The sequence below is a fragment of the Amblyomma maculatum genome, chromosome 7 (genome assembly GCF_055883805.1).
Source record: "Amblyomma maculatum isolate TAMU_Amacu chromosome 7, ASM5588380v1, whole genome shotgun sequence".
NCBI classification, from domain to species: domain Eukaryota; kingdom Metazoa; phylum Arthropoda; class Arachnida; order Ixodida; family Ixodidae; genus Amblyomma; species Amblyomma maculatum.
The window spans coordinates 9,383,730-9,403,188 of NC_139350.1; the positions used below are offsets into that span (position 1 = coordinate 9,383,730).

The window sequence follows — 19,459 nt, forward strand, 5'->3', positions numbered from 1 at the left end:
TGAAGCAGGACAGATATAGGAGAAAGGTCATGGTCAGTAGCTTAAACTTTCCCGACTTGGGCCAGGCGTGCCTTCTGCAATTCAAGCATACACTAAGCAGGGCCAATAAATATATGCAGGTGAAATTGCCTAGGGACTTGACAAAACAAAAATGTTGATTTTCGCTCGATTCTTTGACCTCACTGATCTCACGCATATCGATGCATTTGGCAACCGGAGTTTTTTTTTTCTTGGTGTTCCTCCATCTCGAATTTGCTAACCTTTTTTTTTTTCTATTGTACAGAAAAAACGTCGATAAACATGTAATGGAAGCTTTTTTTTTTCTTGGCTTCGCGGCGCATTTTGGTCAAAGTTGTTTCGAGCGGCGTTACTTTATTCTGCAGTCCAGTGGCTCTGAAGGTCTCTTGCCTCAATGTACTTAGTCGAGGGAACTACAGAAGCGGTTCCCCTTCTCCCCTGTCCTAGCAGCATTGCGGATAGTCTTCTTCAGAGGATTTATGGCGTGCGCGCACATGGCGTCTAAGGTAGTACATGTCAGGCAAGCCGATTCCACAGTGCGGGCATTGCAGAGAGTACTGGCGTCGATGCACCAGTCTCTCGTGCCTGTTGACCTTATCGTGCCGCTTGAACGTTTTCCCGCACTGGGAGCAGGAATAGGGCTTTGCTGTCTTGTGTATCAGCATGTGCTTGTTAAGGCTCGTCCGCAGAGGAAACCGCTTTCCGCAGTGGAGACACGCGAGAGACGAAACTCCGCCGGCAACCGAGTGTTGCTGCCTGCGGTGACGTGTCGCATGATATGCTTTCCGGAAGCGTTGCCCGCACTCTGTGCACTCATGCGGTTTCTCCCCTGTGTGGATCAGCTGGTGGACGGCAAGACGCTCCCGCCGTAGGAAGCGCTTCTGGCACACACTGCACACGAAAGGGCGCTCGCCCGTGTGGGTCCGTTGGTGTCGTACAATGCGGTTCCTGTGTGACACGGCATGACATGAGAAAGGGAGAATGCCCCCCTTGAGCATATATTGACACTCCACTGACGGTGCGATGAAAAACGTATCTACAAATCTCATCATATGCACCACCTGCCGACTCACTGCCATTGATACGCCACTCGATCCTTCGTCTCAGAAGCAAGAAAGAAAAAAAAAGCGTTAGTTTCGGAATTACCCTTTGCGAGACGGCGCCTTCCCTGCTATAACCACAAAGTGTGCATTAACTAACCCGTCTTTGTCTCTTTTCCCGTGCGAAATACTCTACAATATATTTCGGCAGACACCCGAGCTCCACCTCCTTACCGACCTTTCGTCCAGACGCACGTTGTTACTGATTAATCTCTCTCAGTGATGAGCTTATACAGTCGTAAGATATCACGTTGTGTGTAGCACCATCCGGAGTATAGGCTCTGTCCTGATTAAGTCGCGACGTTGCACACGATTAGGAGACAGATTTCGGGGCATAAACTTTAGTTTTAAAATGCGAAGAGTTCGTTTGGCTCCGAACAAGCGAAGTGAGTGGAAGGGCTCGAGCTTATATAACAAGCGTCTCGGTATGTGACTTCTCCAGCTAATTGCAAAACATCACCTGGAATCACTGTTCTAGCGTTCGTTCTACTGTCGCATCAACACAGCTATGAAAAAGGAGTACACCCTCTAGCCCGTCCGCTCGATTCGCCTGTTCGAAGCACAACTAAACTCATCCCGTTGTGAAGCTAAAGGGTCTCTAACCATCTCCCGAAGTCAGTTTTCCAATCATGCGCGTGAAACGACACAGCTTGTGTCTCATAATAGACCCTGTAAGCCCACTTGAATCCAGCCGTATACGAACGTGGCTGCGTGGCATAAGGGTCTAACTGGGGATCCCGTGTTCGGCTGCAATTGCACAGTAGCTACCTGGGTTGGCCGCTTCTTCCAATTCGACAACGTCATGTGCTCGCCTGATGTCACACATCCACCAGCAAATAGCGTTCTCGGCCGTGCCACCCGCGAATTATACTAGCCAGACATGTTTATTGTTGGGAGACGCTTAAGTGCACCCTAAGCACGAAAGTACCACTATTCGGACGCCTAAGAATTCTCTTGCGCAACCTTCCGCAGACGTCAACGGGCGCTTTTACTTCGCTATCTTACTGCCACCCCGAATAACAAATACCTAGATATATAAGCACATGTGACAGGGCACATTGGCACGCAAAGCCTTCCTCCAGCGAAGATAACGGAACGTCCCTCAATGGCTTACGGGCTTCATGCATGATGCGACGCTTCCCAATTAATAGCGCCAGGCTCGATTCCACCTCCTGAATGCTCAAAGTTTAGGCAGAATGGATTCCCAGTCAAAACTACGGCAGTACCGTGTCAAAAATACGACAAAATAGCCTGTCGTTGTGAGGTTTACAACAAAATTTCTTTCGCAAACATCGGCATTTTCTCTACTTCTTATAACTCACCTGTGGTGCACAAAATATTTATGTAGTACTTTTCTGTAGTCTATGATACTTTCCGTTTGTAACTATAAAAACTTCTTGTGGTGCTTAAGAAATTCCGCGCACAGAAATTCTATTCTGACAAAAGAAAATTTTCTGTAGTTTTCTTTCCGCCTTGGGATTGAGCCATGATGGGACCTCATTGACAGGCAGTGTTCTGATGAGGTAGGCTCGGTGATTGCCGCGGAGCAGTTCTTAACATCTTTGTTTTCGCTGTGTAGATAGGCGCCTATCTCGTCAGCAACTTGCTAACCGTCAACGCCAAGCAATAAAAATGCACGTAATGTTTCCGCCCTCGCATTCCTTTTTTCTTCCCTACACAGTTGCCAACACACCCGTAGAAATATCAGAAATGCGTAAGCGCAACCTCTTAACACGATGTTTCTTGGAACGCGCGTGTCATCACTAATGTTAAACTCCAATTGAAGATCGCGAGCCCTTGGTTGGGTCGAAGACGAGAGCAACGCTCCGGTGGAGATCCCGTTCTCCAAATTCCCATTAGAATGCGCTCACTCTCGCGAGAGCATGATCACGGTGAACGTAAGCCAATCAGCGCGCCGAACTCCTTCTCTAGGCTCCATCCTCTGGAGTCGCCGCCTTTGCGGTGTTGCGAGCACATTTCTGCAATTGTCAGACTAAGCATGGCTAATAGCACAAATATTAGCGTTTATGATAAAGAATAACAAAATCTTATATCGAAGATGACGCATGTATTTCAAGCGGCAGAGGCGCCGTTTGAAAGAGCTTCCGACGACACCGAGCGCAGCGCGGGTGCCATCTCAAGTTAAGTAAATGCGTTTTAAGGGTATTGGCTTTATTGGCTCTTGCTCTATAGGATCGTTACGTGGGAGGGGATAGCTGGCAGCTGACATGTCCGAGCATTAACTGGATATAGCGATTCCTGACATTACTTTTGGCAGGAGCTGCCAACTCGGGCCTCTCCTTTCATATGGGAGGATATCAGAATCAGCCTGCCAAGAGCCTTGCATTCACGTTATCCCTAGGCCATGCAGGCATGGTCATACGGCTCGGATAAATCGGAGCTTTACATGTTGGCTGGTAACTCACACTCTCGCGTCATCGCAGGTGGGAGTGAAAACATAGAGAAAGAGATGCTGTAGTGAAGTGTGAGGGCTTCGGACCACCGTGAGATTAATTATTTCGCCTTATCGCAGTTTATGGATCCAAAGTGCCCCCTAGGAGTTTTTTTCCTCCCTGCGATGATTCAGGAACTCACTTGTTGTAATGCAAATAGCGTAAAGAATGCTTTGAAGCCGTATTCTCACGTCGGTTTGGATGCGGAAGCGTGTGCTAGATCCGAATGAGACAGAAATATGCTTCGAATATTTAAGTTGCTATGGCTGGATGCAGGGCTTTAGAGCGCTGCATTCGTCGGAGCAACGTTGAGAATGATGCGCACAGCGCACGTGATAAACCTTGTAAGGCCAACATAAAAAAAAAAATTCCTACGACAGTTCGTGCGACAACAGCCAGTATACGTCGGTGCTACTCAAACTTGCATGGTACCATCCTTCGATGTTTATAGACAAGCACTCTGTTATTTTTACGCTGCTTTGTCGACGTGTATGCTGTTTTGTTGCATGCTGTAGCGGCTTCTTATGCGTTGCTGCGACAGCTGCTCACTGCTATTATCCTCATTCCAGTATGCGCCGGTGGAGTCCGCTCCTTCCTCGCTTTAAGTATTCTCCGATGATTACAATACAGCTCGCAACAATTTTCACTGTGAGAATATCGCAATGCAAGTTCACTCTTTGGAGGTCTGCAGGCAGAAGATGCAGCGTTCGTATCAACTACAGCTGCTGGGATCACCGCACGTGTAGCGATGACAGAAAACAGGAAACAAGAGAACCATCATGCAGGCTTCTGGCCAAATCAACCGATTTCGAAGGAGCATATGCTGCTGTCACAGAGCGATCTGGGTTCTGGGATCGACGCCTCATCCTAATTGGTTATTGGCACAGAATCTCGATCCCATTCTGCCGTCGGAATCAAACTGCCCCAAACAGAGCAGACAGTTTTGATCCGAATGTACCTACGAAATTTAATTATAACTAAATGATAGATTTTCTCCAACGGAATACGCAGAATGCCCGCCATATGTAACACTACGTTAAAAATGATAGGCTATGCCAAACAACGGATATGCGTGGCCGATTCGGGGCTCGCATCACGCATACCTCATTCATGCATTATGATCATTTGAAAGCCGTGCATTTAGATTAATATGTGCGAAAATACTAATTCGGGGGTCCGATCTCTGCAAAATTGTCTAACGCTTGTGCCGTCTCTCTGAATGACTAATCTGTTACGTAAGGTTCCAACCGAGTGGCCACGCGCGGAAAATTGAAACTAAATCCGGTATAGCGGCTCCGGCGTGCTGGTCCCTCCGACGGGTCTTTCAAGTTCGCCAGTCAATAGCGAGAGTAAAGGAGTACTCACATAGCGGCAGCGCTTTTTATTTCGATGTCGCACCTCCAGCCTTGAGCTTTGTCGCAAGTTCGGTTTCGCATATCTTACTCAAACTCCATAAATTACAGCAGCAGCATATATATCTCTACGAACCAGCCATTCACTTCAAGCTGCGCGCCACCACACCCAGAATACCACCTTCCCTTCTTAAAGCAGAAACAAACTGGACCACTTGAATCCATGACGGTGACCTTCAAGCTGAGCCAAGTGCAAACTGCGACTTAGCCTTTCTTGCAACAAGTCTTGTCCAGTGCGTTACGCTATGGTAAGAGGGGCATAAACACATCACTGACTAGTCGAACACGACTAATGACTTGACCTTGAAAGGTGATTGATTCTCAATAACGGCAGGGATCACATGATAGGCATGAGGTGATGCCAGTGGAAAACATTCTATTAGCAAAACATCTGTGGCTCGTCAAATGTGGCTTAACTGCGCTTATACACTGCTGATTTTTCTTCCTAACAGTCGTAGGCTGGAATGAGCTTCCCGAATAAATCTCTACTACTAAATGCTTACCTTTATGTCTGAAACTCGTATAACTGGCCATGCTTTAAAACAGCTATTTACCAAGATGCTTATACAATATATATAAACGCACCCTTTATATGCAATGAGTTTACGAGGGACCTTGTGGGGGACCCGGTTACCTCTCTTAGTGTTTAAACTTCTCGCGCTCTTTTTCATTTGTCTTGGTGCACTCGAGTGTTGCAAGATTGAGCATGAGTAAGCTGTCAGTTGAGTTCGCGGCATGTCATTGGCGCGGCAGTTAGATAATGACGGCAGAAACGAGATAAAGGGTTTTCAGTGGGAGCCCTGCTGGGGGCGGTTACACGTTCGGCGAGCGGCATGGTTCAGCTTGATGTACACGGATTGTGGAGCGGACCAGGCAGTGTGCCTCCTGAGACAAATGAGGCGTTTGCATGAATTGCTACCACGCAAGTAGCAACGTTTCAGGACCGCTCGGAACCTTCTGGCCATATCGCATTGCCCTATTAGCGCCTCAGTGGGTTTCATTGAAGGCAAGCGCACCGTTTTGTTTGTCTTGGCATTGCGTTGCGCGAATGAGTCTCGACCGCGTGCCTTGCTGCGCAACGGCGACCAGTGTTGTGTGTTGGCAAAGTGGCTTTCGTTTATCCGGAATAGACCGGTGTTTTTAGACATAGTGAATTTTTTTTCACTCATCGGGCGAGACACATTCTGTGGAACCTTTAAATTCAAAATTTTAACTGAACAGTTATAATGACGTCACACCCCTCTAACCAATAAGGATTTTTTTCGATCCAGGTCGAAACTGGAGCTTGCGCCGAAAAACAGGTTTAAAGCTGTTGAGGTAGAGCTGTATTATTGCGGTGTACATTTAATCATTCAGTCAGTTCAGTCGTTCAGTCGTGTCCTACTCTTCGTGACCCTATGGACCATATCACGCCACGCTTTCCGGTCTTCCTAACATCACATAATTTCATCTGCAGTGCCTCGAGGATGCCATCTAACCATCGCGTTCCCTACCTACCCCTTCTCCGGCGACCCTCAACCTTTCCCAACATCAAATCTTTCCCCAGCGACTCCTCTCTTTTCATCAGATGACCAAAGTAGCATTGATCACTGCCACGACAAGGCAGTGATCCATGAAGGGGACATTTAATCATTACCACCCTTCAAAGTTCGTCAAGTGGCCGAACATTCGACATGCCTGTCATTGCTGGTGTAGGGGCAGTAAAAGCAGCAGTGCTTTCCAAATGGCCTCGGCGAATGGTTGCGCCGATGGTGTTCCTTCAAGGGGCCTTCCGCGGAGAAGAGCTCGCCACATACCTCGCAGGAGAAGTCTGGCTCAGCAGAGGACACACTGCTTCCGTCTCCTGATGGCAAACAGCGCATATGGTGATGTAACATTTGCAGAACGTATAAAGGTTTTAGTGCACTCTGTAATACTAGTCATTAAAATGCACGACAATTGTGACCAATATTTATATTCTCTTTATCAACGCCTAGTCTCTCTGTAGTCTCCTTATAAAGCGTTTATGTTGGTACATCTGCAGTGCAGAGAATGACTTCAGAGAGGCCAGCTGCTCTTTGCAATGAGTATCTCCTGTTTCCTTTACTCATGACTTTTTTAGCACAGCATGGCAAGTGCATATCAACGTTTCTCTTACCTTCATTCGCATGACCGTACCCCACTAGCCTTTAAGTTTGCAAATAAAGTGGAAATATTTTGGGTTTACCGTTGTGAAACCATGAATTGGACGGCACAGTAGAAAGCTCTTAGAGTGGAACTGTACTCTACGCATTGCAACGATGCTATATGTACCCTGCATGGTAACAAAGGCTGATGAGATGCTCGCATGTTCAAAACATGGCGGCTCATGCACACCCCAGCGTTCCTAATACTGATGCAAGTTAAATCTTGGGACATTGAATGACTCCATGCGGACGTGTGCTACAGGCGCGATTTATAAGGTGGCAATTATATGGTTCCACCTTATTTATTATAGCGTACTGTTGAAGGTGGCCCTTTAGCACTCGCCAGCCATTGTCATAACTTTGTGTTTAAATAGTGGTGTTTGAGTGCAGTTGACAATCAGGCAAATATTACTGGCAAAGAAGGCGGCATAGAAGGGAGAAAATGACTTCTTCCAAATGAAAACGTGCAAAATACCTATTACAAATTTCGTGCAGATAAGTTGTTGAGAACATAGCAAGTTATGACCCAGTAAAATGCTAGTTTAACTGCACATTTTGACAAAAAGTATGGGTCATATATATTTTTGTGCTTTATTACATCAACAACACAAGTAAAGCACACCAACAAAACCTACAACAAAGCCAGCACCGAAAAATATATATCAGCAACTAATGCCCATACGTAGAGCAGACTACACTTGCAAACGAGAGCTCATGTGTGCGAGTTCATCGAGAAACAAATACAGCGTGACACTTACGGTAGAGTCCTCACTGCTTCATGGCGCATCTTTCCTTCGCATATTGCGAACTTGTTTTTATAAGCGCCACGCACTTTGAAAGAAACCATAAGCATGCCACAGCGAAGCAACAAGACAGCGCTGGTCGCACGTAGCACGAGAAATACCAGACAAAACTCGGATACATCCTACCAAGGCAACTGAACAGCATGCAAGACGAAAACGTCACAATCGGCACATTTTGAGACAAGCGAGCTAACTGGCACCCATCCTGATAGCACCGGTATAGATAGCCAGATGGCAACGATAAAAAACTGCTTCGTTGCTTGCTTCGCAAGCACCGCAACGAGGCCTGCAGAATCTCACTAGGGCCAATGCAACATAGTCATCAAGAAATGATGCAACAAGCGCGTTGCAAAATTTTAAAAATTGATGTGCTCTAATAAAGCAACTTCTTTAAACAAGGTATTAAATATTTATTCTTTTTCTGTTGGCATAATATTTTCTAACTTATTGCTATTATCATCTGCGACCTGAGGCGTACCCTATTTACCCTTGTTCAGTTCTTTTTTTTACCGTGCAAACCATCTTCTTCCTTTCGTTCTACCTGAAAACTCCAAAACGTTATATATACATCACGACATAAGAACGCACTCCTGCAGATGTTTAAGGTCTCAAGCAAAAGCGTCATAAGCCCCGTACCGGTGTAGGCTATGTCGGCGCTGTCAGCAAAGAACCACGGACATGCCTATGGCAGGAGTCAGTTGCTATTTAAAACAGCTGGCCACTGACTGGTTGCCGGCCTGTGTTACACCACGAGACTGCTTGGCATTGCCAAGGTGTTGGCAGGAGTTGCCGTCAGCTGCTTTGAGATGGAGGCGTAAGAAATATAAGCAGCCCGGAACCCTAATGACCGCCAAGTCACGTAGGTACTTACGTTAGGCTTGGCTAAAGCAGGGATTTATGTCTATGACCAGTGGTCTTTGATACAGTGTGGCCGCTTAATTAGAAGGACTGTATATTAATAATGATGTGGGATAACGTACGCCCAAATTAGGAAAAAACACTTGAAAAATGCAGGTGAGCAAACAAGGAAAGTGGGGGCAGAAGGGAGCCATGAACTTTATCCCGTAAAACCCATAAGAGCGGAGCTTAAGTGTCCCAAAACTTTTTATTTTTAATAGAGCATTGCACGATCTTTTCCCCGTAATACTCACGCAAACGTGTAATTTATTCATTTTTGTTACCACTAGAGTGACAAGGGAAGACATTTTTCTAGACAGAAAGTGGAGCACCTTGTTCCTTTAGCTTTTTTTTACCCTTAAGAAGTACCATGCGTTCAACAAAAAAAAATTCTAGGAGGATCTTTAGACCTCTTAACAGGGATAAGGTGAATGCCTTTGAGGCTAGTTCTACTGCAGTGTTTATTGGATAGAACTGTTTTTAGACATACTTTGAGCAGATTTACTCTGGTTGCCGTTGCCAGATAGGAAGGCAACTTGCCACCTAAAAGTGCCGCTTCCAAATTTCGCACATAACCCATCAATATATCACCATCCATCCGACGTCCCCGACAAGACCCATTACCCCCCTGGTGGGGCGGAGACTTTTTATGAAGTACAACCCCTTGATCATTTGAATGTTTTGACAAAGTTTAAACTTTGCAGCCGCTACCCAACCTCCATGGCTCCTGCGCACCCCTTTTATGAAGGGAGGTTCTCGGCCCGCTTTCCTGCGCGACAATTGATCTCCCTGCATTTGGCCTTGGATTCGCGCTGATCCGGCGTTTTGCTTGTGTTTTTGTTTTTCATTCGCGCCATTATTCTCCAGGGCTCGGAAAGCGAATATTCTACGCTGTAGTTTCTTTGCAATGCGCAAGCTCTATGCCGTGCTGTTGCGGTTATAACTGCGGCAAACGGCCTGTAAATGGCTATGCCGTTTTCATGATACCACAAGGAAGAGTCACGGCTTGTGTAAAATGTAGTGGCTTCACAACCTTTGTCGAAAGAACTTCGTTTCGGCAAAAAATAGCGTTGTTTGCAGGATACGGTGCTTTCTCACTGCTCGTAATAAAGCGTCACCTAGCGCTGCTTTTTTATTCTCCCTGCTCTCTCCTTAATGTTCTTGCCGTATCAATTTGTGCGGTGCATAAAAATAAGGTTGTCCTCATCATGCTGAATATACGGTGGGGCTCCGTCATTTCGCACGTGGTCGCCTATTATACAGTCAGAAGTGCTGCACTTAAAGTGTGCTTTCTACTGTCAAGGATATGTGAGAAGGTACATCTTCTGAATTACATTTGTCGTGATCATGCTATAATAGCATGCTTCTTTTACTAAAAATTGAAATAGCGGCTTGCAGAGGATCTAGTGTTGCTAGCTTGTATTTAGAGGTATGCGTCGGCTGCTTAGGTATAATTAATGCTCCCAAGTAGCCCAAAGTGGTCTATAGGCAACCTGCACTGCTTAGGTGGCGCTGCAATTGTTCCACAGCGGGTCTGATGATTTTCAACGGCTCAACTGATCAGGGTCTTAAAACACAAGGCCATGAAATACCTAGAGCAGCAGAATATAAATATCTGGGGGCATGGGTAAACGAAGGATTGGCATATATTGGAAAGCATGAGCAATCACTTGAGGCCAAAGGGCGAAGGAATGCCGGGATAATGAAGCATAAGGCATTGTGGGGATACAATAGGTATGAGGTATTGAGGGGTATTTAGAAAGGAATTATGGTGCCCGGACTTACTTTCGGAAATGCGGTTTTGTGCCTAAAATTAGAGGTACAGTCGACATTAGAAATAAATCAGAGATCCGTTGGACGATTAGCACTAGGTGCCCACGGCAAAACTACAAATGAGGCGGTACAGGGAGATATGGGCTGGGCATCTTTCGAAGTGCGGGAAGCTCAGAGTGAAACATTATATGAGGAACGCCTGAGAAAATTGGACAGTAACAGATGGGCAGCTGAAGTATTTAAATACCTGTACTTAAAAAGCGTTGACTCACAATGGAGGAAAAGAACTAGGAAACTAACTAGTAACTGCTCCACTACTCGTTACTCGGAGGCTCCAAAATTACATGGAGGATGAAGACCTGTACCCCCACAGCATGTTCGGCTTCCGAGCTCACCTCTCCACGCAGGACGTCCTCATACAACTCAAAGAGGAAGTCCTCACCAATGTCCCGAGCGCTGGCGAGAACGCGGTCATGGCCCTTGATATTAAAGGGGCCTTTGACAACGTTAGCCACGCGGCTGTAATGGAAGGACTCGACAACCTCCACTGTGGCGAGAAGATTCACAGCTACGTGAAGGCCTTTCTTTCCAACCGAACTGCAACGGTTGGGCTCGGAGACCTTCGCAGTGATAAATTCTCGACCCCCAACAAAGGCACACCTCGAGGGTCCGTCATCTCGCCACTACTTTTTAATGTGGCTATGATCGGACTCGCTAGACAATTTGAGAAGATCGAAGACATACAGCACGCCATGTACGCTGACGACTTCACGGTTTGGGTTACCTCCGGATCGCTCGGCCAGAAAGAAGAACGGCTGCAAGCAGCGGCTACCTGCGTAGAAGAATATGTCCATGCACGAGGTCTCGCCTGCTCCACAGAAAAATCCGAACTCTTGCGAGTTCACAAAGGGAAACACAAAGAAGGGACCCTCAATGTCTCCCTCGAAGGAAAGCTACTTCCCGAACGAGACAAGATACGAGTCTTAGGAATGTGGCTTCAGAACAATAAGCGATGTAGCCATACGCTCGGCCTTCTCAAGCAATCGACCACTCAGGTCGCCAGGATGATCACGCGTGTGTCGCAGAAGCGGAGCTGTATGCGAGAGGGGGATACCCTGCGCCTGGTTCAGAGCCTGGTACTCAGACGCGTAGGCTACGCCCTCCCGTATTTCAACCTCAACAAAGGAGAAGTGGAAAGTGCAGATATCATCCGCAAAGCTTACAAGACAGCCCTGCACCTACCAATGAAGACCTCTAACGCAAAACGGCTAGCTCTTGGCGTTCACAACACCTTCGAAGAGATCAAAGAAGCCCAACTGGTCACGCAGATAACCAGGCTCCAGCAGACTCCTACGGGGCGCTCGCTTCTTAGGCGACTGGGGCTAGGTGCAACTGCGGAAATCGAGAACCGTACTGCGAGCATACCGGACGCAATTCGCCAGACGCTAAAGGTTAGCTCCCTTCCCCGGAACATGGACCCCAACTTGCATGTGGCCCGTAGAGCAGCCCGGGCGAAGTATGTACAACTAAATTTAGCTACAAGATCCACCACGGTATACACGGACGCGGCTCCGTATACAGGAAGCTCACATAATAGCGCCGTGGCGGTAGCTATTGATTCCAACCTAAAGGAACTAGCTAGCGCCTCAGTAAGGGAATGCACGGTAACCGAAGGGGAGGAGCTGGCCGTTGCTCTTGCGGTGGTAGCCTGGTATAGATGCAACACGTCCCTTACCATTCTTACAGATTCTAGAGAAGCGTGCCGTAACTACATGAACGGCCGCATAGGTCGCGCCGCCCTCAGGCTCCTCCATAGCACGACCCCATCAAAAGTCAAACACAACATCTACTGGGTGCCAGGACACACCGGCATAGCGGGGAACGAACGCGCCGATCAGGTAGCTCGAGGGTACACTAGCCGAGCTTCCTTCCAATCGGACGATCTACCTGAGGGAGTCGGCCCTACGTACTCCGACATTCTTAACTGCTATAAGGGGGTACGGATCCGCTATCCGCCGCCTCATCGGGATCTAAAACAACAAGAGGCCGTGTACTGGCGAAGACTGCAGACAGGAACATTCCCTAACCTGCATACCCTGAGCAAACTTTACCCGTCACAATATCGAGACACCTGCCCATGGTGTGGTAGCAAACCTTCGCTATACCACATCACGTGGCAATGTAAAAATAACGACAGCTTTCGTAAAGACCCGAGTGCGGAACAGTGGGAGAGCCGGCTCTCCAGCGGCGATTTGGATTGCCAACTAGGTTTAATCCAGCACGCCCAGCGAGCAGCGAAGCTCAGCGGAGCCCTGGAATAGGGGCACCGACCCTGTGAGAAGACGGAAGATGGAACTCTTCCGCTACTAGCACAAGACCCTCGTAGAGAAACTAACGTATTTCCTATCCTATCCTAGTAAGTATGCTAGTCACAAGGACGGAGAAATAAAGAGCATTAAGCAGCAAGTGAAAAAAAAAACACAGAAGGTAAAAATTGTATAAATTCGATGGAAAAGAAACAGAGTGCGGAATTATACCGAAAGTGGAAATGCAGATCAGGAAGGAAGATTTCTCAACAGGCAGTGCCCTACTTTTTGAAGCTAGATCAGGGTGCCTTAGAACACGCAGCTACAGAAAGAAATTTAACAATGGAGATGATGCATGTGCTGTATGTGGTAACTCCAGTGAAGCAATTGACCATATTATACTCGAATGTAATGGTATCCATCCGGAAGTTGATGCAGGCGCAGTCACTGTTCCTGAAGCTCTGGGGTTTAGAGATACCAGAGGCCGGGTGAATAAACCGGCGGTGGGAACTAGCAAAAAACGACTGGAAGATTGGTGGCTTAAAAGCAGAAAAGTGACATAATGTTGGTAATGTAGAAACAAAAATTTAATATATAGAATGATGGTTTAGTTAAGCAATCTAAATCAATACTAATTAAGACATAGGGAGAAAAATGAGCATGATAGCTACTTCTATCACCCCGTTCCAAAGGAGACGCTCCTATATTCCGTCCGTCCGTCCGTCCATCCATCCATCCATCCATCCATCCATCCATCCATCCATCCATCCATCCATCCATCCATCCATCCATCCATCCATCCATCCATCCATCCATCCATCCATCCATCCATCCATCCATCCATCCATCCATCCATCCATCCATCCATCCATCCATCCATCCATCCATCCATCCATCCATCCATCCATCCATCCATCCATCCATCGGGCCTCCAAAATGCTGCTGTTCGCTGCTTTCTTCGCGATAACGACCAAGGATATTCAGCAGCATTATAGTTACGCGTGTGACAGATAACGTGATTGCCCAGGCGCTCTCGATGTAGCCCAGTTATCTGACACATGCCATGCAAAGCTTCGACAGAGCGTGCAATCTGATCCCTGCAAGCTCATGCAGGTGGCGTGAAATCGCCCTACGAAAGCGCCTGAAAAGTATTTGCTCGTCTCGCTAGGATATGTGTTACGGCGCGTCGATTGACACAGCAAACTTCATTGCTGGCTGCCTATGACGTGGGGGCCCGCGTCGATCCCGTGAGGGCTGCCTATACGGGCCCCATGCGGGATTTGCAACACGTACCCAGAGTGGCCAGGCGTTGTCTGCCCAATTTCGCCGCGATAGGTCCCAATCTGTATCCGTGTGGGCAGCCTAAATAAGGCTTTCCGAATTCAGCCCAGATATACGAATGTGGGCAGAAAACCAGAATCACTAATGGGTCGTAATTTGTGCAGGCCCCATTGGTCAAGGTTTTAATTTTCAAGTCGATTAATTCCTCGTATACCTGAATTCTACTGGCGCGGACTTTGCGTAGGCCAGTTCGTTTCGAGCTGGCCCACGTGCTGTTCTCAAAGGTTGAATCTGGCATTTTCGGAGCTGCCCAAGTTCCATGAATTAAGGTTGAAACATTGAGCACTATTCCTCTACCTTTTTTCGCACTCAGTAACATAGGAGATATTTATATGGGGGCTGGCTATGTCACCCCCCAAATGTTGGTCTGAATATTTATTTCGGTAGCGCGTGTAGAATAAGGCAGGCAGGCAGGCAGGCAGGCAGGCAGGCAGGCAGGCAGGCAGGCAGGCAGGCAGGCAGGCAGGCAGGCAGGCAGGCAGGCAGGCAGGCAGGCAGGCAGGCAGGCAGGCAGGCAGGCAGGCAGGCAGGCAGGCAGGCAGGCAGGCAGGCAGGCAGGCAGGCAGGCAGGCAGGCAGGCAGGCAGGCAGGCAGGCAGGCAGGCAGGCAGGCAGGCAGGCAGGCAGGCAGGCAGGCAGGCAGGCAGGCAGGCAGGCAGGCAGGCAGGCAGGCAGGCAGGCAGGCAGGCAGGCAGGCAGGCAGGCAGGCAGGCAGGCAGGCAGGCAGGCAGGCAGGCAGGCAGGCAGGCAGGCAGGCAGGCAGGCAGGCAGGCAGGCAGGCAGGCAGGCAGGCAGGCAGGCAGGCAGGCAGGCAGGCAGGCAGGCAGGCAGGCAGGCAGGCAGGCAGGCAGGCAGGCAGGCAGGCAGGCAGGCAGGCAGGCAGGCAGGCAGGCAGGCAGGCAGGCAGGCAGGCAGGCAGGCAGGCAGGCAGGCAGGCAGGCAGGCAGGCAGGCAGGCAGGCAGGCAGGCAGGCAGGCAGGCAGGCAGGCAGGCAGGCAGGCAGGCAGGCAGGCAGGCAGGCAGGCAGGCAGGCAGGCAGGCAGGCAGGCAGGCAGGCAGGCAGGCAGGCAGGCAGGCAGGCAGGCAGGCAGGCAGGCAGGCAGGCAGGCAGGCAGGCAGGCAGGCAGGCAGGCAGGCAGGCAGGCAGGCAGGCAGGCAGGCAGGCAGGCAGGCAGGCAGGCAGGCAGGCAGGCAGGCAGGCAGGCAGGCAGGCAGGCAGGCAGGCAGGCAGGCAGGCAGGCAGGCAGGCAGGCAGGCAGGCAGGCAGGCAGGCAGGCAGGCAGGCAGGCAGGCAGGCAGGCAGGCAGGCAGGCAGGCAGGCAGGCAGGCAGGCAGGCAGGCAGGCAGGCAGGCAGGCAGGCAGGCAGGCAGGCAGGCAGGCAGGCAGGCAGGCAGGCAGGCAGGCAGGCAGGCAGGCAGGCAGGCAGGCAGGCAGGCAGGCAGGCAGGCAGGCAGGCAGGCAGGCAGGCAGGCAGGCAGGCAGGCAGGCAGGCAGGCAGGCAGGCAGGCAGGCAGGCAGGCAGGCAGGCAGGCAGGCAGGCAGGCAGGCAGGCAGGCAGGCAGGCAGGCAGGCAGGCAGGCAGGCAGGCAGGCAGGCAGGCAGGCAGGCAGGCAGGCAGGCAGGCAGGCAGGCAGGCAGGCAGGCAGGCAGGCAGGCAGGCAGGCAGGCAGGCAGGCAGGCAGGCAGGCAGGCAGGCAGGCAGGCAGGCAGGCAGGCAGGCAGGCAGGCAGGCAGGCAGGCAGGCAGGCAGGCAGGCAGGCAGGCAGGCAGGCAGGCAGGCAGGCAGGCAGGCAGGCAGGCAGGCAGGCAGGCAGGCAGGCAGGCAGGCAGGCAGGCAGGCAGGCAGGCAGGCAGGCAGGCAGGCAGGCAGGCAGGCAGGCAGGCAGGCAGGCAGGCAGGCAGGCAGGCAGGCAGGCAGGCAGGCAGGCAGGCAGGCAGGCAGGCAGGCAGGCAGGCAGGCAGGCAGGCAGGCAGGCAGGCAGGCAGGCAGGCAGGCAGGCAGGCAGGCAGGCAGGCAGGCAGGCAGGCAGGCAGGCAGGCAGGCAGGCAGGCAGGCAGGCAGGCAGGTTGGTTGGTTGGTTGGTTGGTTGTGACTGTAGCTGAGTCACCTCCACTGCGTCGTACGTACAGACGAAATAAAACAGAATAAAAATAAAGAAAAGGGAGAGAAAGACGCGCGTCGCAACGGCTGTCGTCCACGACCGAAGCGGTGGGTGTGCAGGAAAAATTTAGAGGTATAGTTCAGTACATAGTCGTAAAGCGGAACAGTTACTGCTGCACGTTTCTTGCCAATACTGCATAATTAACGTAGTTTTAGAGTAAAAATAGATAGTCTTTATTCATGGTATGAATGTGCTTAAGATAGGTATGTGAGACCTCCAGAAGAGGCAATTAGCGGGCGGCATAGGTTGAATTACATAAAATGATGCCTAAAAGATAGGGCGGAGACGATTCAGAACGGTAAGCCAGCCCAGGGCCAATTTGGTAGCCACTGCGGCCTTTCATGGGCAGCCCCCCTTAGTCTGACTTTATTTTTACCGCATGAAATGCGAAAGTATGGTGCATTTGGCCTCAAGTATCCCAATAAATACACGTGTAGGCGGCGTGGGGGCATGCCAGTTTTTCAGCCCGGCCGAAAAAGATGCGGGACCTATTCAGCTTTTGAGTGGGCAGCCCCATTAGGGCTAGCCCGTTTTCTATTTGCTTTCGGCCCACCATCTGCAGCGGATCTTCCCTAAAGTGCCCCGCAAGAGACCGATGCGGGCAGATGCGGGAAGGAGCACTTTTCTGCCCCACTGCAGGTCAAAATTATCTAGGTGTTTGGTGTGCAGCCACATTTGGGACAGCCCAGAATTTTTCTGCATGAAGCCTGCATTTCCGTTTTTCCTTCCCTCGAGTACCCCTCATTGGTTCCATGTAGACGATGTGCGGGCATATCCGTATTTAGCCCCGCCGCGGCCCATGCGCGACCTATTGCGCTTTTGAGTGTGCAGCCCTAATTAGATTAGCCCAGGCTTTCTCTACCCAAAGCCCAAATTTTCTGTGCATTGGCCCTAAAATTTCCCAAGCGGGACCTTGAGAGCCAGATTTCGAAATATGTACTCAGCCCTTTCCGCGCATATATGATGCCCAGATGGAAAAGGCAGGAGCCCAATTTGGGATTGCCCGCTTGATCCCTAAAGGAGCCCTCATTGGTGCTGTTGTGGTTGCCCAAGGCGAACTTGCCCGTAAGGGCAATAGGTGGGCCACGTAACGTGTGGCACTTGGGCCGGCCCTGCAATCCTTACTGGCAAGTAAACTCGCGGTATTGCGAATAATGGCTGCTCTGGGAGTTCAGTTTTTTTTTCCTGAATTCTTGAATGTGTCTTGCCATGCTTTCACACTTGAGAGGGTAACGAGTAGGGTTTGGCTTTTCAGAGATATGGGCAATCTGCACGAGGTGTTCACGCGATACACTCGCTTCATTTTGATCACGTCTACTAGGTGTTGGCCGGGAACCTTTGCTTTGAGAGGTGGTGCTTTAAAACTACTTTTTATTTTTTGAGTGAGAAATATTTTCCTACCAATAAAAAACCAGCCAGGATCATTGCATCAATTTTTTGTAATTACTAAGATTGAACAATCGATAACGAATATGGTTAACACCTAATAATAGGGGAATAGTTTGCTAGGAACAATTCTTACTACTGTAACAGATGAGGTATTTTTATTTTATGGAAGATATTTTCGTTTCATCCTGCCTGAGTGGATAATTCATCCCTGTGTGTTCAAGCTACATTTTAGTGAAGACCAGTTTGAGCCGCAACTGTTGCATTCAGATTACAGACTGCCGCACAAACTCCACTTTCACACTGAGAAAAGAATCCTCTGAATGGACGATGCACTCACGCTGATTTATTTTAAGCGGGCACACTCTGAATAAAACATGCTGAACCCAAGTATGCAAAAGCAAATTATTTCGAAGCAGTTACCTTCTTGAGCTTTTTTATAGAGTTCTCTGTTAGTTTATCTTTCAGTCTGGCTATCTAGCACTATGCATTTAAACTTGACCTTAGTTTTCCATCTACCGTACAGTTTAGTTTTAACTGTTATTAAATAGTAAAACATTATTTCGAGTAAATAACTTGCACAGCTAAATTGCACTCAACCATAGCTTTCCAATGTTATACGACTCGACGCAATAACGCAAATGGAGGTTTTGATTGCATATAGTTCATTATTGATAATTAATAAGGGTCGCTAACTAGTACACAGTATCTGCACTCATGATATGCTTTTCAGCTATAAATGACTTGATCTCATAATATAAATTTTGATTTAATATTCAATAAACTAATAAAAGCAGATTTTTGCAGATCGCTGTCTAGCAGTGCCATAACGCTTGGCCTAAGCTTTTCAATGGTATTTCCTCGATGGTGGAGCGGAAATATTTTCTCAATTGGAATTTACTGAATATCAATAATTTGGACCAGTGATTAGTCAGTGTATAATTAACCAATGATTCAAACTTATGGTTGGTCACGTGATATATGCTACCCTTAGATGCAGCTTAGATGCAGCCGCCCCGCAAAAAGTGTCGGGAAGGACAGCGTGGCGCGGAGGAGCCTGTCACTGCCTTCAAATTATCAAGGGGTTTATTACGCAGGGTGGAGGTCCTACCCACACCAGGGCAGCGACGCGCCATAAAAGCGGTCACCGGGCCCCCTTCTCGGACGTCAGTTCGAGTAAATCGAGTTGGTCGGTGCAGATCGCACAGGGCAGAAGAGCTGCTGCTTCGCTCCGGATTAGACGTCAGCAGCTCCACTGGGCGGCGATGGCTTGCGCTCATCACGCCACTTAAACTTCGGAAATGCCGGCAGATAGCTTGCGGCGATGGTCGATGCGTCGATGCTAACCGATGCGGGCTGTGCACGGCCCCACTGCCTCCTCACTGTCGTATCCCGCGTCCTATAATTACCACGTTACTCTCCCTTACATACTCTAGCGAGGTATAGTCGCGCCTCCTACGTTGCCATAGAGACAGTGGGCTTGCTTGACAAGGATATATACGATCTCTTCATCACGAGTTAGGCGACAAACCTGGGCTAGGATGGTTAGAGAGATGTCTTTACCTACACCAACACAACTTTGCAAGGTCTTCTTGCTTTCGAAGCTTATCTATGTCTATCAGGTGTTACATTATGCAAGAAAC

General features: G+C 49.3%; 1 protein-coding gene across 1 annotated transcript in view; it reads right to left on the bottom strand.

Moving 5' to 3' along the window:
- Positions 1–6,456: 6,456 nt before the first annotated feature.
- Positions 6,457–19,459, bottom strand: part of LOC146182702 (histone-lysine N-methyltransferase PRDM9-like) — a 70,809-nt gene continuing 57,806 nt past the window's right edge. The window contains exon 10 of the mRNA XM_084608905.1: positions 6,457–6,826. Within this exon, the coding sequence (XP_084465031.1) occupies positions 6,636–6,826 (191 nt within the window). The 3' untranslated portion in view covers positions 6,457–6,635. The remainder of the gene's footprint in view (positions 6,827–19,459) is intronic.